This window comes from Centruroides vittatus, unplaced genomic scaffold (genome assembly GCF_030686945.1).
Source record: "Centruroides vittatus isolate TY-2023 unplaced genomic scaffold, ASM3068694v2 scaffold_861, whole genome shotgun sequence".
NCBI lineage: Eukaryota > Metazoa > Arthropoda > Arachnida > Scorpiones > Buthidae > Centruroides > Centruroides vittatus.
The window spans coordinates 11412592-11432445 of record NW_027122718.1 but is presented as its reverse complement, the minus strand read 5'-3'; the positions used below and the strand labels follow the sequence as shown (position 1 = coordinate 11432445).

General features: G+C 29.5%; 1 protein-coding gene across 2 annotated transcripts in view; it reads right to left on the bottom strand.

Annotated features, from left to right (window-relative positions):
• The window catches only part of LOC136990224 (uncharacterized), a 73096-nt gene that overhangs the window by 32685 nt on the left and 20557 nt on the right, over positions 1-19854 (bottom strand). The window contains exons 2-6 of one of the 2 annotated variants that reach the window (XM_067288605.1): positions 15210-15317; positions 10809-10911; positions 10393-10486; positions 7428-7616; positions 4180-4338 (exon numbers count right to left, since the gene is read on the bottom strand). In XM_067288605.1, the coding sequence (XP_067144706.1) occupies positions 4180-4338; positions 7428-7616; positions 10393-10486; positions 10809-10911; positions 15210-15317 (653 nt within the window). The remainder of the gene's footprint in view (positions 1-4179; positions 4339-7427; positions 7617-10392; positions 10487-10808; positions 10912-15209; positions 15318-19854) is intronic. The other variant, XM_067288606.1, reaches the window with a different exon arrangement.

The following is a 19854-nucleotide window of genomic DNA, read 5'->3' as shown; positions in this document are numbered from 1 at the left end:
GTCAAACTTTTTAAATAAATTTAAAAAAAACACTTTTGAATGTTTAACCGCCTCCTTAGCTCCATCTAATACAAATATAAAAATATATATTTTTAAATTTTGGTACTTAGATATGAAATATAGTAAAACCCAATTATCTAAGCACCAATTAACTGAGGTTCCACATTATCCAAGGCAAAAAATCTAAGTGAATACACTACTACTCTTATATTGCAATCCATAAAAGTAAATTTAAAGTAATAATAATAATAATATGTATTACAAAATGATTTGTTTCTGTTATATTTTATAATTTAACTTTATTGTGAGACAAACCATTCATATTAAAATGTAACTATAATAATACACACTTTTATTCTTAAAATTATTTTACATATTATCTATACAATAAATGATGTAAAATATTCTAACAATGAGTTGCTTAACTTTCCCCAGCTTGGTATGAGATTTTATTTAAAAAATAACTTTTATATTATTAATCATAATAAATAAAACTGTGTGGCATCAGCTGTTATATTTTATTAAAAACTTTTTATATTATTAATTATTATAAAATGGCAAAAACTTGATTTTGAGGGTAGTGATGACTTTTATAAAAAAAAATTGTAAATGCTAATATGTTGAAATAATGCTGTGTTATTGAATTCCTCATGACAGAGAATTGTGCATCCACTGATATTCATTGACAAATGAGTTCTGTCCATGGCAATACTATATAAATGCGAGTACTGTCAGGAAGTGGGGCAAAGTCTAAAGGATGAAAATCCAGTTACATTAAGCCCACATGATTAACTTCAGTAGCCATCATACAGCCATAATTGCATAGTATCTACATACAAAGACCACAAATACCAAAAATCAACACATCAAAGGTAGTAGGAAAAACACTAAATTATGTAAACACTCACTACTACACTACATCCATTTAATTTCTACACTCTCAGACATTCATACATTAGTTTATGCTGGGGCAGTCACAGTAGTGACACATTATGGACTGAAAATACAATCACAGACAGATACACACAAAACACAATTCTATCACAAGCCTGCTTGGCAGAGACGAATAGAAACACAAATAAATGACATTAGACAGCAATTAGGCAGGCTGACACAATAGACTAAAGACAACATAACACCCAAATTAAAGAAACAACTCAAAAATATTTTCAAGAAAATCAAAACATACACAAAACATGAACATCACAACACACGCATTACAGAATACATTGGTACACTAAAACAAAGGACCAATGTTACTGGTGCAACTCTAGAAACTTTTCTTTGACCCATCTACTAAAAGACTGTGAAAGATTTGTAAAATATCATCAAAAATATGGTGTCATGGAGTTATTACACACGAATCAAAATCAAGATTACAGAGTTAAATTAGGTAATCTACGATAAATCAAATGTATAGAATAAATAATTTCTTTAATCAAATTTCCAATGAATTAAAAAAATTATGAAACTAACTGATATAAAATATTTTTAATTAATTATCTTGTCAAATAAAGCAAATTAATTAAATGTAGACAAACATTTATATGTATTACTATATTCAATGTATTGTTACTAACTGTACTCAAGTAAAACATGTTATGCATTAATGATTGATCAACAAATATAATCTTTTAAACTTCAATATTAACCCCCCTGTAATAAGGCTTGCCTTAGTACAAATAAATTATTATTTTTTTTTCCAATTTTTATTACAACAGTAATTTCAACTTTTTTTTACTTTGTAAAACTAAAAGAAAAAGTTTATTGTCTCATTGAAACAATGCAAAATGAATCTTAGAAGACATGTCTTACCACATGATCCCATCATGCATATATAGTTTTCTTTAGAGATAAGCAAATATTACTTTTCTTGAATTTGATATTAACCAGATCTCAAATATCTTAAATACTTAGCAAATTTATATATACAGTGGATAATATAATGGAGTTATAAAATACTTAGTTTAAAATTATTACAATTTTTTTAGCAGTCACAAAAAAAAATAAATAAAAATAAAATAGAAATGGCAGCACCAGAATCAACGAAGTCACAAAATTTTTGAATGAGCAAAGCAAGTGGGGGTTGGACTGCCTCCATTGGGATTTAGTTAAAGAAGTAAGCAAAGGGGTAAGAAAAGATAGCAAAGACAGCAGAGATTGAGCCTCTTATCTATAAATTCTATTCACAAATCTATCAATTTGTGAATAGAATTTACCCAATGATAATAAATCTATAAAATTTTTGAACAAGTGAGTAAAGCCCCTCCTAGTAAACCTATAAATTATTTAGTTAAATAATGAATATTAAATAAATTATTTAAATAAAACAAAAAAAGAAAAACTCTACTAAATTCTAAGAAATAAAACATAAAATTGTCTTTTGAATTTACAGTGCTTTCTTTTTAAGTACAGTTATCTTAATTGTAATAGATTAATCAATTATTATATCTATTCTCACCTACTGAAACTTTTATTTAAAGAAAGAAGCATTTGAACTATTCTAGGATGTAGTCTGATTTTTTTTTTTCTTATTACAAATTCAACTACAGGCACTGAAGAGACACTGTATATATGTAATGCCATCATATTGAAAGTATTCATAGTATTGAAAATTTTTTTTATTTGCATTATATTTGAGATCTTGAATGCACATATACTAGAAAGTATTTAAGTATTTGTGGATAGTATTTGACCATCTCTAATTTTTTTTATCCACATCACTCCATCTCACATGAACATTTCAATTAATAAATTCAGAAAAAGATTAGGATATTTTAAATTCAGTAGCTTAATTTTGTAAAGTAATGTGAAATATAATAAATTAACACACTGTATTTCCTCAATTAAACATTGAAATAAAGGTGCTGTTATACGTAAACCCAATCTCAAATAAGTTCCAGGTTGAAAAGCATGGAAAACATGTTTAAGTATTGCATTATATAGAGTAATATAGTTTAAAATGACACATAAGGAGTTTAACTAAAATTCCATCTCTTCAAATTGTCTAATCAGACAGCATTTCAAATTTTTTTGAAATAAAATTATAAATATTGAAGAGTACTGAACGTGGGAAAGTTGCAACCAAGTTCAGAAGTCAAGAGCTTATCAAGCTGAAGGGTAATTAAGAAAAATCTGGTTCAAACTCACCATCCCTTTCCAAATAAAAAAAAAACTTAATCCTACAATGAGATCAAAGCAAATCCAAAAAACAATACAATAATCAAACTGGAAGACACTGAATTGAGTTAAGTATGAAAACAATTATTTCCAATATTGTAGCCGTTACCCATAAATACTGTCAATAAATGGTTGAATATTAAAATTCAACCATTTATTGACTGTATATAACACAGAACAAAATTTTGTAAATCAGAAATGTGACCTTAGAATGAATTTCTACATCAACAAAAATAATTGTAGATGTTTAAATTTTACTAATATCAAATATGTTTTTTATATGTTATAAAAACATTATAACAGTTTAACTACACCATTAGTATGATAATCTATTTTTTCCCCTTCTAATAAGCAACTTCCCTGTTAAGCAAATAACTTTGAATAGCTAATACATAATTAATATATTTTATTGCAGTTATTTACAAAAGTACAAAAAATAATAATAGTGATATAGTCAATGATTACTAAACAAATAAAAATCTTTTAAAAGTATGTTCTATGAATATATTAAAGCTAAGAAAATAGTTATTCATTACACATTAAAATCATTTAAATTATTTAAAAAAAAATTAAATATCTAAAGTTGAAAATTTTGTAATCATTATTTTAATTTTAAAATGAATGGTTTATCAAATCCAAGCAATTCTTTTAAAATACATTTTTGAAAGCTTTCATTTTCTGCATTAAGATAATGTTCTTGGGAAAAGAATAATGGGTTAAAATTATTTTAAGTATATTAAAAACAAAATATCATTTACAATTATTTATACTAATCTTGATTTTAAAATCTTAAGCATCTGAATCAATGTTGCTTTTAGAAACATTTATCAAACATCTAAGACATTGAGAGATTAACAATTCTTTTATGAATAAATTTTTAGTATTAATTATTTTAATTTGACTCAAAATAATGCTATTAGATAAAAAATAATTGTAGAATATATGACATTTAAATATAGAAGATATATTCAAACAAAGTAAATAAAAATTTATTGATACCTTTAGATTATGTGCCTCAGATATGTTCTCCTTTCCTGTCATTAAATTTTCTGATGAATTTGCTATTTGCTGTGATTGTCGAGCAGACTGATTATCATACTTTTCTTCTTTTCCATTATAATAAAATTCAATAATGCTCCTCACAGGTTTCCATGGCAACTATATTAAATAAAACAATTTTATGTTCATACATATAACAGAAATTATAATGTTATAACTAATGTCATGTCTTTCACTTTTTAGCATATAAAAATATTATTCATAGATATTGAATGCTTTAATAATGCTTTAATATGAATAATAATGAAATAAATAATGCTTTAATAGAAATGCTTTAACTATAAACAATATTCAATAGATATAGTTACTGTAATTTTGTGTGAATAATCCATAGTGGCATATGTAACACAGAAAATTACAAGAATAAAAATAAAACCTTCATATAGCCTACCGTATTGTATACTCTACCTCCAGGGGAGTCATTGAAAGTTAAGATAATTACTGGTATGCAGTTTAGAAGTTGTCATTTCAAGCACTAAAATATAGCTTTTTCAGTTTCATTTCTGCTAACAAATTGTAGATACACATAAACAACCAAGCCTAGATATTCTATAATAATCATATTAATTTCTGGATTATTCAGGCAGAATTGTATGTTTAGGCCAGGGATGTCCACACTGCAGCCCACTTAATATTTTTATGTGACCCACTGCACCCTAAATTTTTTTAGGTACATTTTCATTTATTTTAATAAAGTATGTTGTAAAAATTATTCTTGTTTCACTGGATACACTTTGGAGTAATACATATTGTTGTGAACAATTCTTTTTGTGCATGAAAAATGCCAAAACTGATAAAAGAAATAGTTAAATGGGAATCACTCAAACCTAACATTCTTAGAATTAAGACTAGTACCATAAACGCAGATATTGACAATATTATAAAGGAAAGCAATGTCAAAAAATCGCATTGAATTTATTTTTATTTTGTATGAGTATAATATGTTTTTACTTTCAATAAAAACAGCATTTTTTGTTATTATATATTTGTTATTAAAATTTCATATTCATAGTTTGAACTTTTTAAAAGCATATATTTATATAAGGTAGGTATCTTTGTGGTCCGCTGAATATAAGTAAATTTCTAATCTCTTGGTAATGAGCACTGAGTTCAGCGTTAATATAATATTTCTTATATCGCAAGTACTTTCGACAAGAATAAAATCACCATCCACAGGTAAAAAAGAATGTGCAGTGTTCCAAGAACAGAAAGTCTTAACAATTTTTAAATCTAATGTCCGGTAATACCGTTAGTAACGTGCAACAAGCTTTTGAAAATGTTCGAAACTCTTAATTCCGTGCAGCGGGAGGCGCATGCATTGAATTGCAATCATGCTAATTCTACAACATTTGGTGCGTTTCGTTGTTTAAATGCTGATATAAGGCTACCTATATCTCGGGCAAGTTGAAGTTGGGAACATTGCATGCATCTCTGGTCATTGTGAGAAGCGCTTCCCAAATAAATACAATCCTTCTGTTACTACAGTGCTTGAGTAATGCTGTGTTGGACCACAACGGGTTGTAGCCTTGCTGTAGAACTTTTTGGTGAGCTCTGTGGTTTGTCTTTCTTTCCTTCATCTTCCTGATGTTCTGCAATGCAGCAAGCGAGCATTCTTGTAATTGCCCCTATATACCTTTCAATTGCTCCTGTTACTATTCAATTGTTGTTGTATTGTTTTGTTAATTCTTTCCAACTAAACAATAGCATACTGGTAAGTTAAGAGCACTGTATTTTGATCTTCAATTATTAATTTGCATATAAAAAATCATTTTTACTGTTTCTTTTATTAATGAAAAGGTTATGATCATCAATTAACAGCTGTCCCTATAATTCTGTTACAGAGTGTTTGTATTTTTAAATGTATATAAAATACTAGCAGGTAGACCTGGCGTTACTCAAGCAAAAGTAACAATAGCAAAGATTAAGATTATTACGTTATAGTCAACCTTACGCGTTTTCACAGAAAGCAAGAATTGGGCCCCCCTGTTTCCAGACTAGAGAATTTTTAGATGGGTCTAAAAATATGTTCGATTTCCCGCAAAAACGAAAAAAACTGCATCTGCATCCTGCATGTCACTTTCTCTTAACACTTCCATTGTTATGTAATCTTCCATTGTTACTTAACACTTCCATCAACAATGGAAGTGTTAAGCCTTAATCCTGTCCCTCTCCCCCATGGGGAGGAATTTCAAAAAATCCCTTCTTAGTGTGCGTTCTAATGACACACGTTCAAACCCACGACGGATCTTGCTTTATAGACCCCCCCACCAATGAGTAGTCCCACTCATACAAAAAAGGCTTCGAATGGTCCACAATGTTCCAGAACATTCCACAACACTCAAGAGTGTTCTGGAATGTTCCACAATGATCTGGGATGTTCCAGGATGTTCCCAAATGTTCCAGAACATCCCGAAACATTCTGGAATGTTGTGGAATGCTCTTGAATACTCTCGAATGTTCTGGACTGTTCTAGAAATTTCTAGAGGGCAAAACTTCCAGCCAATATATCTTCAACAGCACACTCTTCAGGTAAAAACAGGAACCTTCTTCATGGATGGGGGATAGAGGGCTACCACACCATATAACTCCCTTGATCGTACCAGGACTCATTTTTCAGTTTTAGCGGCAGGCACATTGTACACTTACTTTTATAATATATATTAATTACATTAAACTATTACTCCAAAATTTAAAAACACTTTCAATACAATATACTAAAATAAGAGTAACTGTCTTTATAACAATTTATAATTTTTTCACAAAAGCATTTAAAAATCACTATTTCTATCATATTTTCATTTTAAATGTTTTATTTAAGAATTTCATATTTTAGTATAGTGGTGAGAATTTTTAGTATAATCATAAGAAACATTCGTGCAGACATTTATTAAAGCTGAAAAAAAGAGAAGACTAGAAATGAAAGTCCTGAAGATTTCAAAGAAAGAATCACATGTGAAAAAGCAATTACTTATTTTGAAGATCTTTGCTCCTCATAAGAAATGGAAACTTTTACCCACAAGAGAAAGGTTAAAATTTCAATCACTAATACATGAAGAAAAGACTACACAATATACATTTAACTTATTAAGTATTTTTTATTTTTCCATGAATTAATTATTAATTATAAAAAGGAACAGAACAAGTGACATCAAATATTTTAAAATAACTAATCAATAACTGGCACTTACAAACTCTTTCTTGATTGCACCAAAATTCTTTCCACATGCTTCTAGAGCTCGAGCAAATAGCTGGGCTTCTGTTGGCGTCCAACCATTTTTTATACTGTGTTTACAATTATGATCTCCACAACATGAAGGGCTTGGAACTTGACATCCTGCATCGTGGTGACATGGATGATGAGAGGTTACAAAATCAGACTAAAAAGTAAATTTGAAAGATTATTTTTAAAAAACTGATAAAATGCTTTAAATATATTTTGATAACAAAATATCAATAAAAATATTTTTACATATTTAATTTACACTGTATGTATTAACATTACATAGAATGATTAACTCTATCCAATATAACAACACATGACACTAAAAGATAACATGAACATTGGCCATGCATTAATATCAGACAATTATTATACATATAGCTGCAATCTACATGAGTAGTGCCCAAAAAAGATGGAAGTCTGTTGGTGCCACGTCCGGTGAATATGGTGGATGAGGCAAAACAGACCAGGCCAAACTCCAAAATTTTTTCCTGTGTAATCTTTGCTGTGTGTAGCCTTGCATTGTCATGCAATAAGGTGATCTTTTTTCTGTTCAAGAAAAGTGTCCTTCACTTGTTAAGTTTTAGCCAAAGTTGCTCTAACTGCTGTATGTATACATTTGCAGTAACAGTTTCATTGAGTGGCAACAACTTAAAATGGATAATTCCTCAACGATCCCACCATACACAACAAAATTTTCCTTCCATGCACACTGGGCTTAGGGTCCAGTTATGTCTAATCATTTTTGTCAACCTATTGTCTTTTTCAAATAACATTTTCGTATGTGATCCACTGTTCGTCTCCCATAACAATTTTAGCCAAAAAGATTCCTCTTTTTGCCAAGAAAGCAAGGTAGCAGCTATTGACCTTCTGTTAGCCTTATTCCGTTCACTGAGGGTATGTGGAATCTAAACTCCCAGCTTGCTCCCTTTTCCTAGTTTTTGGAGGCGACGATTGATGGTTAATTGAGATGTATGCAGCTTCTCTGCTAACTCCCTTGTCATTTCCTGCGGATTCTGCTCAATCAGGACCTTTAAAACGTCATCATGGAAGTCTGAGGAGCAGCCTGGTCTTTCTTCATCTTTTAAAGACAAATCACCAGAACAAAATTTTGTAAACCACTTTCGAACTGCTCTGTCTGAAATTACACCTATGCCGTAGACATTGCAAATCTTTTTTGCTGTTTCTGTAGCATTATTGCCAAGTTTAAAATCCCACAACATGATACGGCATACATGCACTTTCAATGTTCCATTTTAAATGAATTCAGAAACAATTTTTTATTACATTATTGACACTTCAATGTTAAAATTTACATTTACAGACGATTTGCTAATAGCCACTAATAAAACTCAGATGAAGCAACATAATATCTCTCAAGTATTTGATAGTCATTTACACCTACCCAATAACGGAACTTATTTATAACTCAACCTAATATTAAAAAAAATTTGTTCTGTCATGAGAAGGTGCGATCAGTTTCAGCTCAGTGATGGCACTTACCTGAATAATAACCACATTTTGTTGCTTCTATGACTATTATAAAAAAATTTTTCACAGTAACCACATGATACTATTATTGATGTTCTACTTTCTCACAGAAAGTAGTCTGTCATGGGAATCTTTCTTGTTAGTCCATATTATCTCAGATAATTGATCTTCTATTTTGCCTCAGTTTTATTTATTTTTTTAAACGTGAAAATTTTCTACCAAAATGATTGTCATGTATTACTAGTACAAATGATCCTGGATAGGTTATAGTTTTCATCTTTCAACATTTACATTAGTAGATATGTGAAAACAAATTTTTTTAAATACAAAATATCATGAAAAACATTGATGGGCTGTGCAAAGACACCATCAGATAGTCTTGGTCTCTAAAAGCATCATGGCACACATCTAACAATCTCAGCCACGATGATGTTGACAGAACAGCATCAAATGGCTGGCTGTCTCTTTGGAGAAAGGTATTAAATAAAACCTTCCGAGACCAAGTCAGTAATATAAAAACATATATAGAAAGCACATTTTAAGAGACATAACACTTACCGATAACACTTGTAGAAAATGCCACCTCGTGCACAAAAGTATACATCACATCAGGTTGCAAATTTTTATCACAAATTGACTATTTATATTGACATAACCAAATAGAAAACATAATATATCAAAAGTTGGCACACAAGCACAAATTATTGCACACCCAGAAACCATATTATAAATACACACTTCAAATGGGCAAAGAAAACAAGACACAAAATATAAAATATACTACTGATCAAGCTATAAATCACAGATAATCCATCATAATCAATAACAATCCATCACAACAGACTAGATATCACATTCAATGACAAACAAAACAAAATTACATATACCATAGATGTAGCTGTATCAAACCTTCACAACATACAAAATACATACAATGAACAAATTGGTAAATACTCAGATCTTGTCCACAAAATAAAATATCTGTGGAGAATGGATAAGATATTTATCATACTATTAGTCCTTTCTTGCACAGGTATCATACCACATACACTACATAAAAGTCTAGTCAAAAGTCTAGAAAGGCTTCACAACAGCACATACATACTAAATATATTTACACAGTCAGGAAATTCTTAAATACAAATACATACATACACTAAACAACTTTTTTTTTTCTGTAGTTAATGCTATGCCAGACCAAGGTCAAAGCATAGCATTAAGCACTGGAATAAAGTAAGATAAACTTCATACCAACACAACAATAATAATGTAATGGAAATATTAAAATCAGAATAAGCTATATTAAATTTATATAATATATTTACTCTATCAAGTGCATGAATGTGTAAAGTAAGACATTAGCAGAAATTATAATTATGGGTCTTTCCATATTTTCAACAAATGAAAAAGTACTAATAATTAAAATACATGAGCCAACTTACCAAACCTCTTAGTGCTGTTTGTAAAGATTTATCAGGTCCATTTCCTGTATTTTGACATGTATCAATAGCCTTTGCAAACAAACTAACAGCCCTGCTGAAAATAATAATAATATATAACAAAAGAATTATTTTCTTGAAATTCAAATTTATCATAATTGACTGGATGACAGTCATTAAATTACATAAATAGAAACAATTATTAATATTTCAACTTTAAATTGCTCATCTGATTCAAAATTTGAAATCAGATAAGCAATTATCAGAGCAAATAATAAAAATAAATTTAAGGACAGCAGATTACACAAATTAATTGCACAAAACAATCAAAATAAATTAATATGAATCTATATTAAAATATTAGATATAACAAAAACATGTTTATCTTTGAAAAAAAGGAAATTTATTTTCTAACTCACCTTGCCATGGAGAGATACTGATCTATTTGTTGATCAGAGAGATCATTATCAGGTTTCCATTTTAATGTCTCCAAATCTTCACAACATCTACCATCAGTTTCACCTGCAAAATTTAGTAATAAACATAAATTTTAATTATAAACTTGAACTAAGAACAAATATTAAAACTATGAATTTAACTACTTATAGAGATGGATATGCCTGTTAAGATTGACAGCTTATATGATACTAAGTAAAGCAAAAAAACGAAACAACTACTAATAAGTAAGTATAATATTTTATTAAAGAAAAATTTAGTATATCTCACAAAACTTCTATTTACAAAAAATAAGATATTGTTTTTAAAAGAAATGTTACAAATGTATTTAAAGTTTTTTATCTTTTAAAAACTGCACAAGTTACACAATATCAAAAACAAAACAAGTTACACAAGTTATGATTAAAATACAAATTATCATACAATGCAAAAGATTCTAATAATAGAGTATGTGACAGTGCTATCAGCCATACAACTAATCAAAAATCACTAAAACTGTTAATAATTCAATCAAGTCAAAACACATTCAATTTTTAGAATTTTCTGCATATCTAGATTTCACAAGATTTAACTTGAACCATATATATTGAATATGATCTATGGGACCTATATGAACTAAATTATTTTGCTCTTTTTAAATATATAGATAGCAATTGTGAACTAAATTTTAAAAATTTTAACCTTTATTGCAATACAATATGGATTTAATCTAAATAATTAAATCCTATTTACATCATAAATTTAAAAATTAATCAAAGTTAAAAGGATTTAAAGAATTCTTCAAAATCATATATTATTATTCAAAACAGTACTGAAGCAAGTAAAATCTTTTATATCCTAAAATTGCAAATAGAAAAAAAAATTGCTAAAGAGATTAAAAAAATTCTTTAAAATTTCCTTTTAAAAAAGTGAAGAGGTTTAAAAAAGAAATTTCAGTAAGTAAGAAAGGCAAATTTGTAATACTTTATAAAAATATACTTATATCTTTTGATTGTTTTTATGTATAAGTATATTTTTAGTAAGAGTCTTAAATAAAACCAACAAAAATATGAACGTAATTTAAATAATAAAAAAAAGAAGAAATATATATTTAATAATATAGGAATTATAGTCTTCAGGGAATGTGAATATATGTTGGGAGTATTAATTTAGTATGCAAAAGTCAGAGAATTCGAGGAGACACTGTCGTCAATTGGCACCAGAGTTAAAAAGACAAGAGGTGTACTGTACATTAAGCAGAGCTAAGTCTCCTTGTATTCTTTTTTTTTCCAATAACTTAAAAGTAAAAGTTGTTAGATTAAAACTGAAAGTGTCTTTACTTGTGTGAAACACAGCATAACATTAATATGGTAACAGAGTGTGGTTGTGACTAAAGATTCAACACAAAGTTGTCAGATTCATCAAGAACAATAGAGTCGCCATTTTGTCATGCCAGACTAGACTCAATGAAGAGCCACCATTACCACATGTAAGTCAGCTTCTTTGTTTCTCTAGCTCATTTAAAATTAATTGCTAAATACTTGGAGATAGAAACAATGAATATAGGTATAGAAAAATTGATGAAAAATAACTGAAAAACTGGAAGTTTCAAGTTAAAATAATACTAGACAGCAAGGACTCCTGGGAAGTTGTAACTGGAATGCATAAAGCCAGAACATCCTGGCAACAATGTTAGTACAACAGAGAAACAAAAATATGAGAAAGTTGTTAATCTGGTCCAGAGCAGAAAAAACTGACAAATTGGTGATAGGAAGTACAGTAACAGGCGAGGCACTTTCAGCAACAAGAAATTGTTCCACATTTCATTTGATGTCTTACAAACTACTTATCATTTATGAGAAAAAGACATACCTGTCAAAGGAAATTGAACTAAAGGAATATCACTTGTTTAAATATGAAGATGAAGAATCTATAACATCTATGTTTTCTACATTAGAAGGAATAACAGAAAAACTGAGAATCTTTGACAAAACTGATGATGATGATTCAGTGGTATGCAAAATAATCATCAGTCCTTCCACCAGAATATAAACACTTTGTGACAGCGTGGGAATCTATGGACAAAAACAGGAGAAATCTTGAGACTCTGACGGCAAGATTAAAACTGGAAGAGTCAGGCTTAAACAAAAGGAGATTGAAAAAAAACAATGGACAGGCTGAGGCTCTACAATGTAACAGCAGATACAGTAAAAAGGGGAACTGAAAAAATTCAAAAGATCACAGAGGAAGAACAACAACTGGTATAGTTTGTTTTAGATGTGATAAGTCAGGACACAAACAAAATCAATGTTTTACTATCTATAGAACCTGTGGAATGAAAGGACACATTGCCAAAAAGTACAAAAAGGAAAAAAGGAGTTAACATTAGTGTAGTAAACCAAAAAGAAACTGAAGCATGGGTCAATGAAAGAAATCAAATGCAATATATGGATTGCTGATAGTGCAGCTACTGATCATATGATGAGCAGGAAAGAATGGTTCAAAGAATACAAACAATACACCTCTCCTGTAGTGATAAAAGTGGGAAATGATTCTGAGATACTGGCTATTGGAGAAGGTTCCATAGCTGTGAAATTTTCTCTCAGCATATGTGCATATAAAAGTGTAGAGCAAACAAGAGTTTTTCACATACCCAAATGTTGGAAGACTGTACCACATGCTTATGACAGTAGTAACCCAAGAGGGAGAAGTACAGTACATGTAGTGAATGCCATTGACCCCTTGCAACTATGGCATGAAAGACTGGCACATCAAAATAAAAGACATGTAAAAGATGTATTAAAGCAAATGGAAATTGAGGTGACTAATAAATGTGAAGATAATATCTGTAAAGGCTGCATGATGGGAAAAGCTCATAGGTTGCCTTTTAGCAAAAGTGAAACTGTCACTCAAGAAATAGGAGAATTAATTCATGTGGATATTGGAGGACTAATGGAGTTGTCATTTGCATAAACTTTATTAGGTTTACATATCACAATAAAGATTTACTTTAAAACTGAATAGGTATAATAGCACTAGTAAGTGACAATTTTGCTGGTTTTTAAGCTATTAAGTTAGTTGGTTTTTTACATATTAACCAGCATTCAGCAGTAATCTATTATAATATTAGAATAATGTAAATATATTTGGACATTAATTTCAACAGCTCTATTAATCAAACATTATGGTGTATCTGGTAAAATATTCAATAAAATTTGTTGATTTACTAGATAAATTTTTAATTGAATTAATAAATACTATTTTAACACAAAAGCCAATATAGGAAAAAATACTTCTAAATTGCATTTAAATTAATCAATCATCAATTCATTAAAAATATTTTTAAGATTTTTGTTGTAAGCACTTTATTTTTATGTATTACAGTGGAACCTGGTTAACTTGAATTAGTTGGAGGAAAAATTCGGACTTAGAGTTAAACCTTCATAACTTGAAACTTTTAACTAAAAATCAAGATTTTGTGCATTGATTCATTGTAATCCGTAATAAACTATCCATATGCTATTTCCCTAGATCTTATTACATAGAATTGCTGTGTCAATGTAAACCTCTCAGTGTTGTCCAAAAACTCAAAAATGCTTAACTGAGTGGGTAAATAAGCTACCGAGAAAGGCTTTCCTGAATGGTTGATCTATTCACTCACACACAAGTATTTAGTACGAATTTTTTTAACTGCAATATTTTGTGCAATATATAATCAGTCTTTTTTTTTTTTTAATCACAAAATAACCACTCTACAATTGTTATAATTTTAGAATTTTTCTGCAAAGGTTAAAATTTTACAGAGAATCTGACTATAATTGTTTTTTTAAATTAATTTATCAAAAATCTATTTATTTATTATGTCAGTTAGTCAGAGAAATCCATCAGCAATCAAATAAAATGAAAAAAGTTCAGGAAACAAGTAGATTTGAATGGCAGTCACATGCTGTCTGGAAGCCACCACCCCTGCCCATCATCACGACACGATGTTTATTTTTAGTCATACATATTTCCCGCACTTTGTAGAAAGTTTCTGATTAGTTTAGTCGATAGATAAACGTTAATTACTTTATTGAATGGAAAATTAAAATTCCAGAGTGTTTATGAAAATACTGTATAAAAACCCCATTCAAGTTAACTTGAATTCATCAAATTGTTTAACCAGTTTGATTAACATGTAAATGCCTAAGCTGCATGATCAGAAAAAGAAAAAAAAACTGAGTGAACATGACTTCAAGTTATCTCAATTTGAGTTAATTTTACATACAGTGGAACCTGGTTAATTTAAATAGATCTAGAAACTGATGAAGATACTTGAAGAAGTTTGTTTTATATGTAACAGTTTTCCATTTATCACTAATAATTATTAGAAAAAAAAAAGTCACCTGGTTTTAAAAGGGGTGGTACAGTTGCTTGATACTGACGACCAACACGGATTCTATTTCGATTTCTATTTCTTGATTGATCTTCCCAATAGGAATCAAAATCAGCATCTATAATGAATAATTTTAAATAGAGAAAATTAATAAATTAAAAATATTCTATAAACAGGTTTAAAATAAATTTACATAAAAATTATTATTTTGCATAAAGCTTTTTCTTCAATATATACTCAGACTGTACTTCTTAAATATTATGACACACACCTTATGCTTTTTCTTCAGTTATTCTAAACATATATTAATCACTCTGTTTAATTTAGTATTCTATCAATCATTACATGATACTGAGTTTCAAAAACTAAGACTAGCAAATCCTTTTTATTTAATAGTAATTAGTATATTGTAAAAAGAAATCAAATTCAAAATAAGAAAACTTGTCATTTTAATCTTTCCACTCTAGAGATATTAAGGCCTGTTTCACAGCTATTATGGATTGGCAGTCTGAAATCAAACTATCCATGAAAAGTTCCGAGATTCCAAGCTAGACACAAACCCGGGTTTTGAGAGCAGTAGGAGGCTAACACCTTTATTGTATGTACAATGACCATTCAGTCTTCAATAAAAACTGATTACCCTTAGGCCATAAGAAGTCAAAAGTTAATGCAAGCAATGCTGTAAATCACCATATAAAATTTCAACAGAGAATTTATTTTGAATTCCATAGAAAAACTGAATTTTCACAATATCTTGCATTAAATCTACTGTATTTTACAGCATATAAAATGCATTTTATCACAAATATTTAATGCATTTAAGCTAACTTTGGAACTCGGCCCCAAAATTTGTTTTTACTGTATTCTGGTTTAAAAAGTAAAATTACAATGAATGCTTACTTATCAGGGAAAAAGAGAAGTTTCAAAGAGGACAGTCTGTTTGATGAATTTAGTTCATACCACTTGGTAGTTATGCTACTTTAACACAGCACATGGAAGTTCTACAATATCAGAATGCACTTCCTGATTTATATACATTTACAAAGAATGTAAACAAAATATGCAAGAAAACTTGATTCTGAAATCAGCCTTGACATTCATTCTATGTCACTTTGACTTATTACTAAAAACTAAAGACGAAAATGAAGTTCAACAAAGTTCAATCTTCAACAAAACTGGGCAAGAATTTAAAATTAGAAAAGCTCTCTAATATGAAGAGTCTCCCATCAAATAGACAAAAATCCAGAAAAACAAATGCTTTTGGTCTACTTCTAAGACATGCTTCAGGTTAGAAGTACAGAAGAACTCTGGATAAATTCAAATTTAAATATAAAGATTAATCAATGGGGTTTGTGTTTAAATTCAAATTTATCTAGAGTTCTGTACATTCCATTTTTGAACATTAAAGCTTATGGCATTTCATTTCTGAAAATTATAACCTGAAGCAGGTCTTAGAAGTAGACCGAAAGCCATTTGTTTTTCTGGATTTTTGTCTATCTGATGGGAGAATCTCAGGTTAGAAAGTTTTTTAATTAAAAATGAAGTTAATTTCATCTTTAATTATACTAAAAATAAAAGTAAAAATTTAGTTGCTAAATAAAAATAACCAAATTGGATTTATTCACTTTTATTAAATGATGGTTCATCATTCAACAAGTGAGATGGAGCTGTAAATCATAAATCCTAATTTTATTTAAAACCTGATAAAATTTACATACACTGTTCATACAGACTCCTAGTTACTTAAATAATAAATTATTTGATATATTGAGTCTTATTCTAAGCATTTGACATTTTGGAAATAGAGCCAAATTATCTATTAAGGAGAGGAGTATTAAAAAACAAAAGTTATTGCAACATCAAACACTGCAGCCTGGCATTGTGACAATCATCTTTTTAATTAAAAAATCTACTTTCAAAATGAATCAAAATATAAATTATTTAAATTTTTAAAAATATGAGATCATGTCGATATTGTATACATTAGAGCAGCATTTCTCAATCTTGGAGTCGCAGTTCCCAAGGGGGTCATGGTGATATTAATGCGGGGTGGGTCGCAAAACAATAATGAAATTTTATGAGAAAAAAATCATTTATTATAAACTTATAAACCTTTTACTTACAATAAGTACACATGTAAAGAAAAGAAATTAATGTGATGGTTGCATTTGTTTACATTTATAATTACAGTCAAAATTCAATTAGTAATAGTAAGGCTTATTGTTATTGTTCCTTTGGGTGGGGGGGTCACAAAATCTTAATTTTATTTATAATTACTATTTGGGGGTCGCGGAGCTAAGAAGGTTGAGAATTGCTGCATTAGAAGGTTAAGTGATACATTATTGATCTCAGTTTATACTAAGGATCAATTCTATACCAAATTTATTGCTCTATGAAAATTTTTGAATGAAAATCATGCAATTTCTGGTCCAGATCAGAACTTTTTATATAGTTAATCGGGGCATCTGGCCATTAAGCTTTCCATATCAGATTTAATGAATATCAAGACCAAACTTTGTTAGAGATTAACAAAGAACAAATGACAGTGGGAATGTATAGGTCTGTAATTTGAAAATTGCAGCCCAACAACTGTAATTGGCAAATTTGATTTTTTTGGACTATACTTTAACTTCTCATATCTACATTAGATTGATGTCAACAAACTTGACTGGGTAAAATTTCCAGTGATCTTATAAAGAGAAAGGGGCTGAAATTTAAAAAAATTGTATACCTATAAATTCCCACTGTCATCTGCCATTCTTTCCTTAATCTCAAGAACAGAGTTAGATGGATGAAAGACGAGATCAGATATGGAAACCTTAGGAGCAGGAGGCCCAATTAACTACCGTATTTTACGGACTATAAAACGCATTTTTTTCTTCGAAAAATTGCCTCCAAAATTCAGGTGCGTCTTATAGTATGTAGCATCTTATTAGGTATTTAAAAAAAAAAAAATGCTTAAAAATTAAAGTGCGTCTTATAGTCTGTAGTGTCTTATAGTCCGTAAAATACGGTATATATTAACTTCCAATGCAAACTGAAAGTCATATTATTTCAATTCAAAAATTTTCTTAAAAAATGACTGGCATGACTATTGTTTAAAAAAAAAAAAAAAAAAAAAAAAAAAAAACAAAAAGTATGATGGTATAGGGGCAATTACTAATTTGTGGTGAAGAGCATATATTTTAAAATTAAATAAATTGTAAAAATATGATTAAAAATTGCAGCCTGGCATTGTGACAATGTCACAATAAATAATTGCTCGTTTTTTTTATAAAGAAATCATGGAGGAGGACTATTTAAGCAAGTGATGGCTAGCTTGATAATTTTTAAAAAAAAATGTATAAATGCTGACAAGAATACTTTCACAATGAAAATGCTTCCTAACAAAATATTTGCTTCCAGTAATGTGACTATTGTACCAGGCAAGGAACTTGCGAAAGAACAGCTGATGTTTAAGCCTTGTGTTCTGTAAGGAACTGAGTCCGAACCTTATTTTTTATTTTATTATTATTTCCGTTTTATTATCTTTCTGTTTGGGGTTTATGTTTATTTAGGACGAAGGTTCCCCACCACTCTCTTGTTAGTAATGAAAAATGAAGAAAAAACAACTCACGGAGAAATAAGCGCTATAGGAAACATCTTGCGCACTTGCGCTGCCCGGCGGAAGTAACACTCCGCAGAAAAAAAAATGGAGGGGGAGTCCCCACAATCACTAGTAGAGAAATACTTGATAAACCGTCTTAAACATCCCAGAAAATTATGATAAATATTTTGTAAACGGTTTATAAGCTTTGTCGGAAACTTAAAGCTGCCAGAAAAGAAAGTTAATGTTAGCAACTAAGTATGTAAATAAGGGGAGTAACCCAGCTCAAGTGTGACGTCACCTCACAGTATAAAACCCGTACGTTAACTGAAGAAGGAGAGGTGATTTCCAAACAGAGGTGATTTCCAAACCGAGGTGAATTCCAAATCGAGGCAGATTCGAAAGCCAGATCGATAGAAGTCCAGAATTTCGATAGAAGTCCAGATTGATAATTGGACGATCCAAGGTGCTAAAGAGGAGTTCGATTGACAATTTGACAATATCGAAAGGATTGAGGAAGTAGTTTCTTCGTATAGTGAGGTGATGGATAGACGTTTAATTAGTAAGAGATTTTGTTCATAGTTGCTAAGTATTTGATTCGTTGAATTTCAAAGGGGAATTAATATTAAGTTAAGCTAAGTAGCTGAGTTTATTGTCGGGTTGACTTGTGATTTTCATTAATAAATTTTGTTTGGATTATTGACATTTGTACGTAGTACGTTCTAGTTGCTAATTAAATATATTTGAACTTTTGATCTGACTTGATATTTATCATTATTACTACTAATTTTTCGGTGCACGCTTAAAAGCCCAGGCCTGGCAAACTAATCTCGAATCCGCGTAAAGTACCCGTTAGGTTAACGGAAGTTTTACCGACCATAATTATAGTCGGTTTCCTAAGATACTAAAAAAAATAGTACTTTACAGTTCTTATTTATGAAGATGTTGAGTGCATGTTCTAGGACAATTGTAAGAGAAGTACCTTTATCAACTACTGGTCTTTGAGATTGCAAAAATACACAAATCAGGAAAATCCACGTGTCTAGGTGTAGCCTGAGATGAGATCACT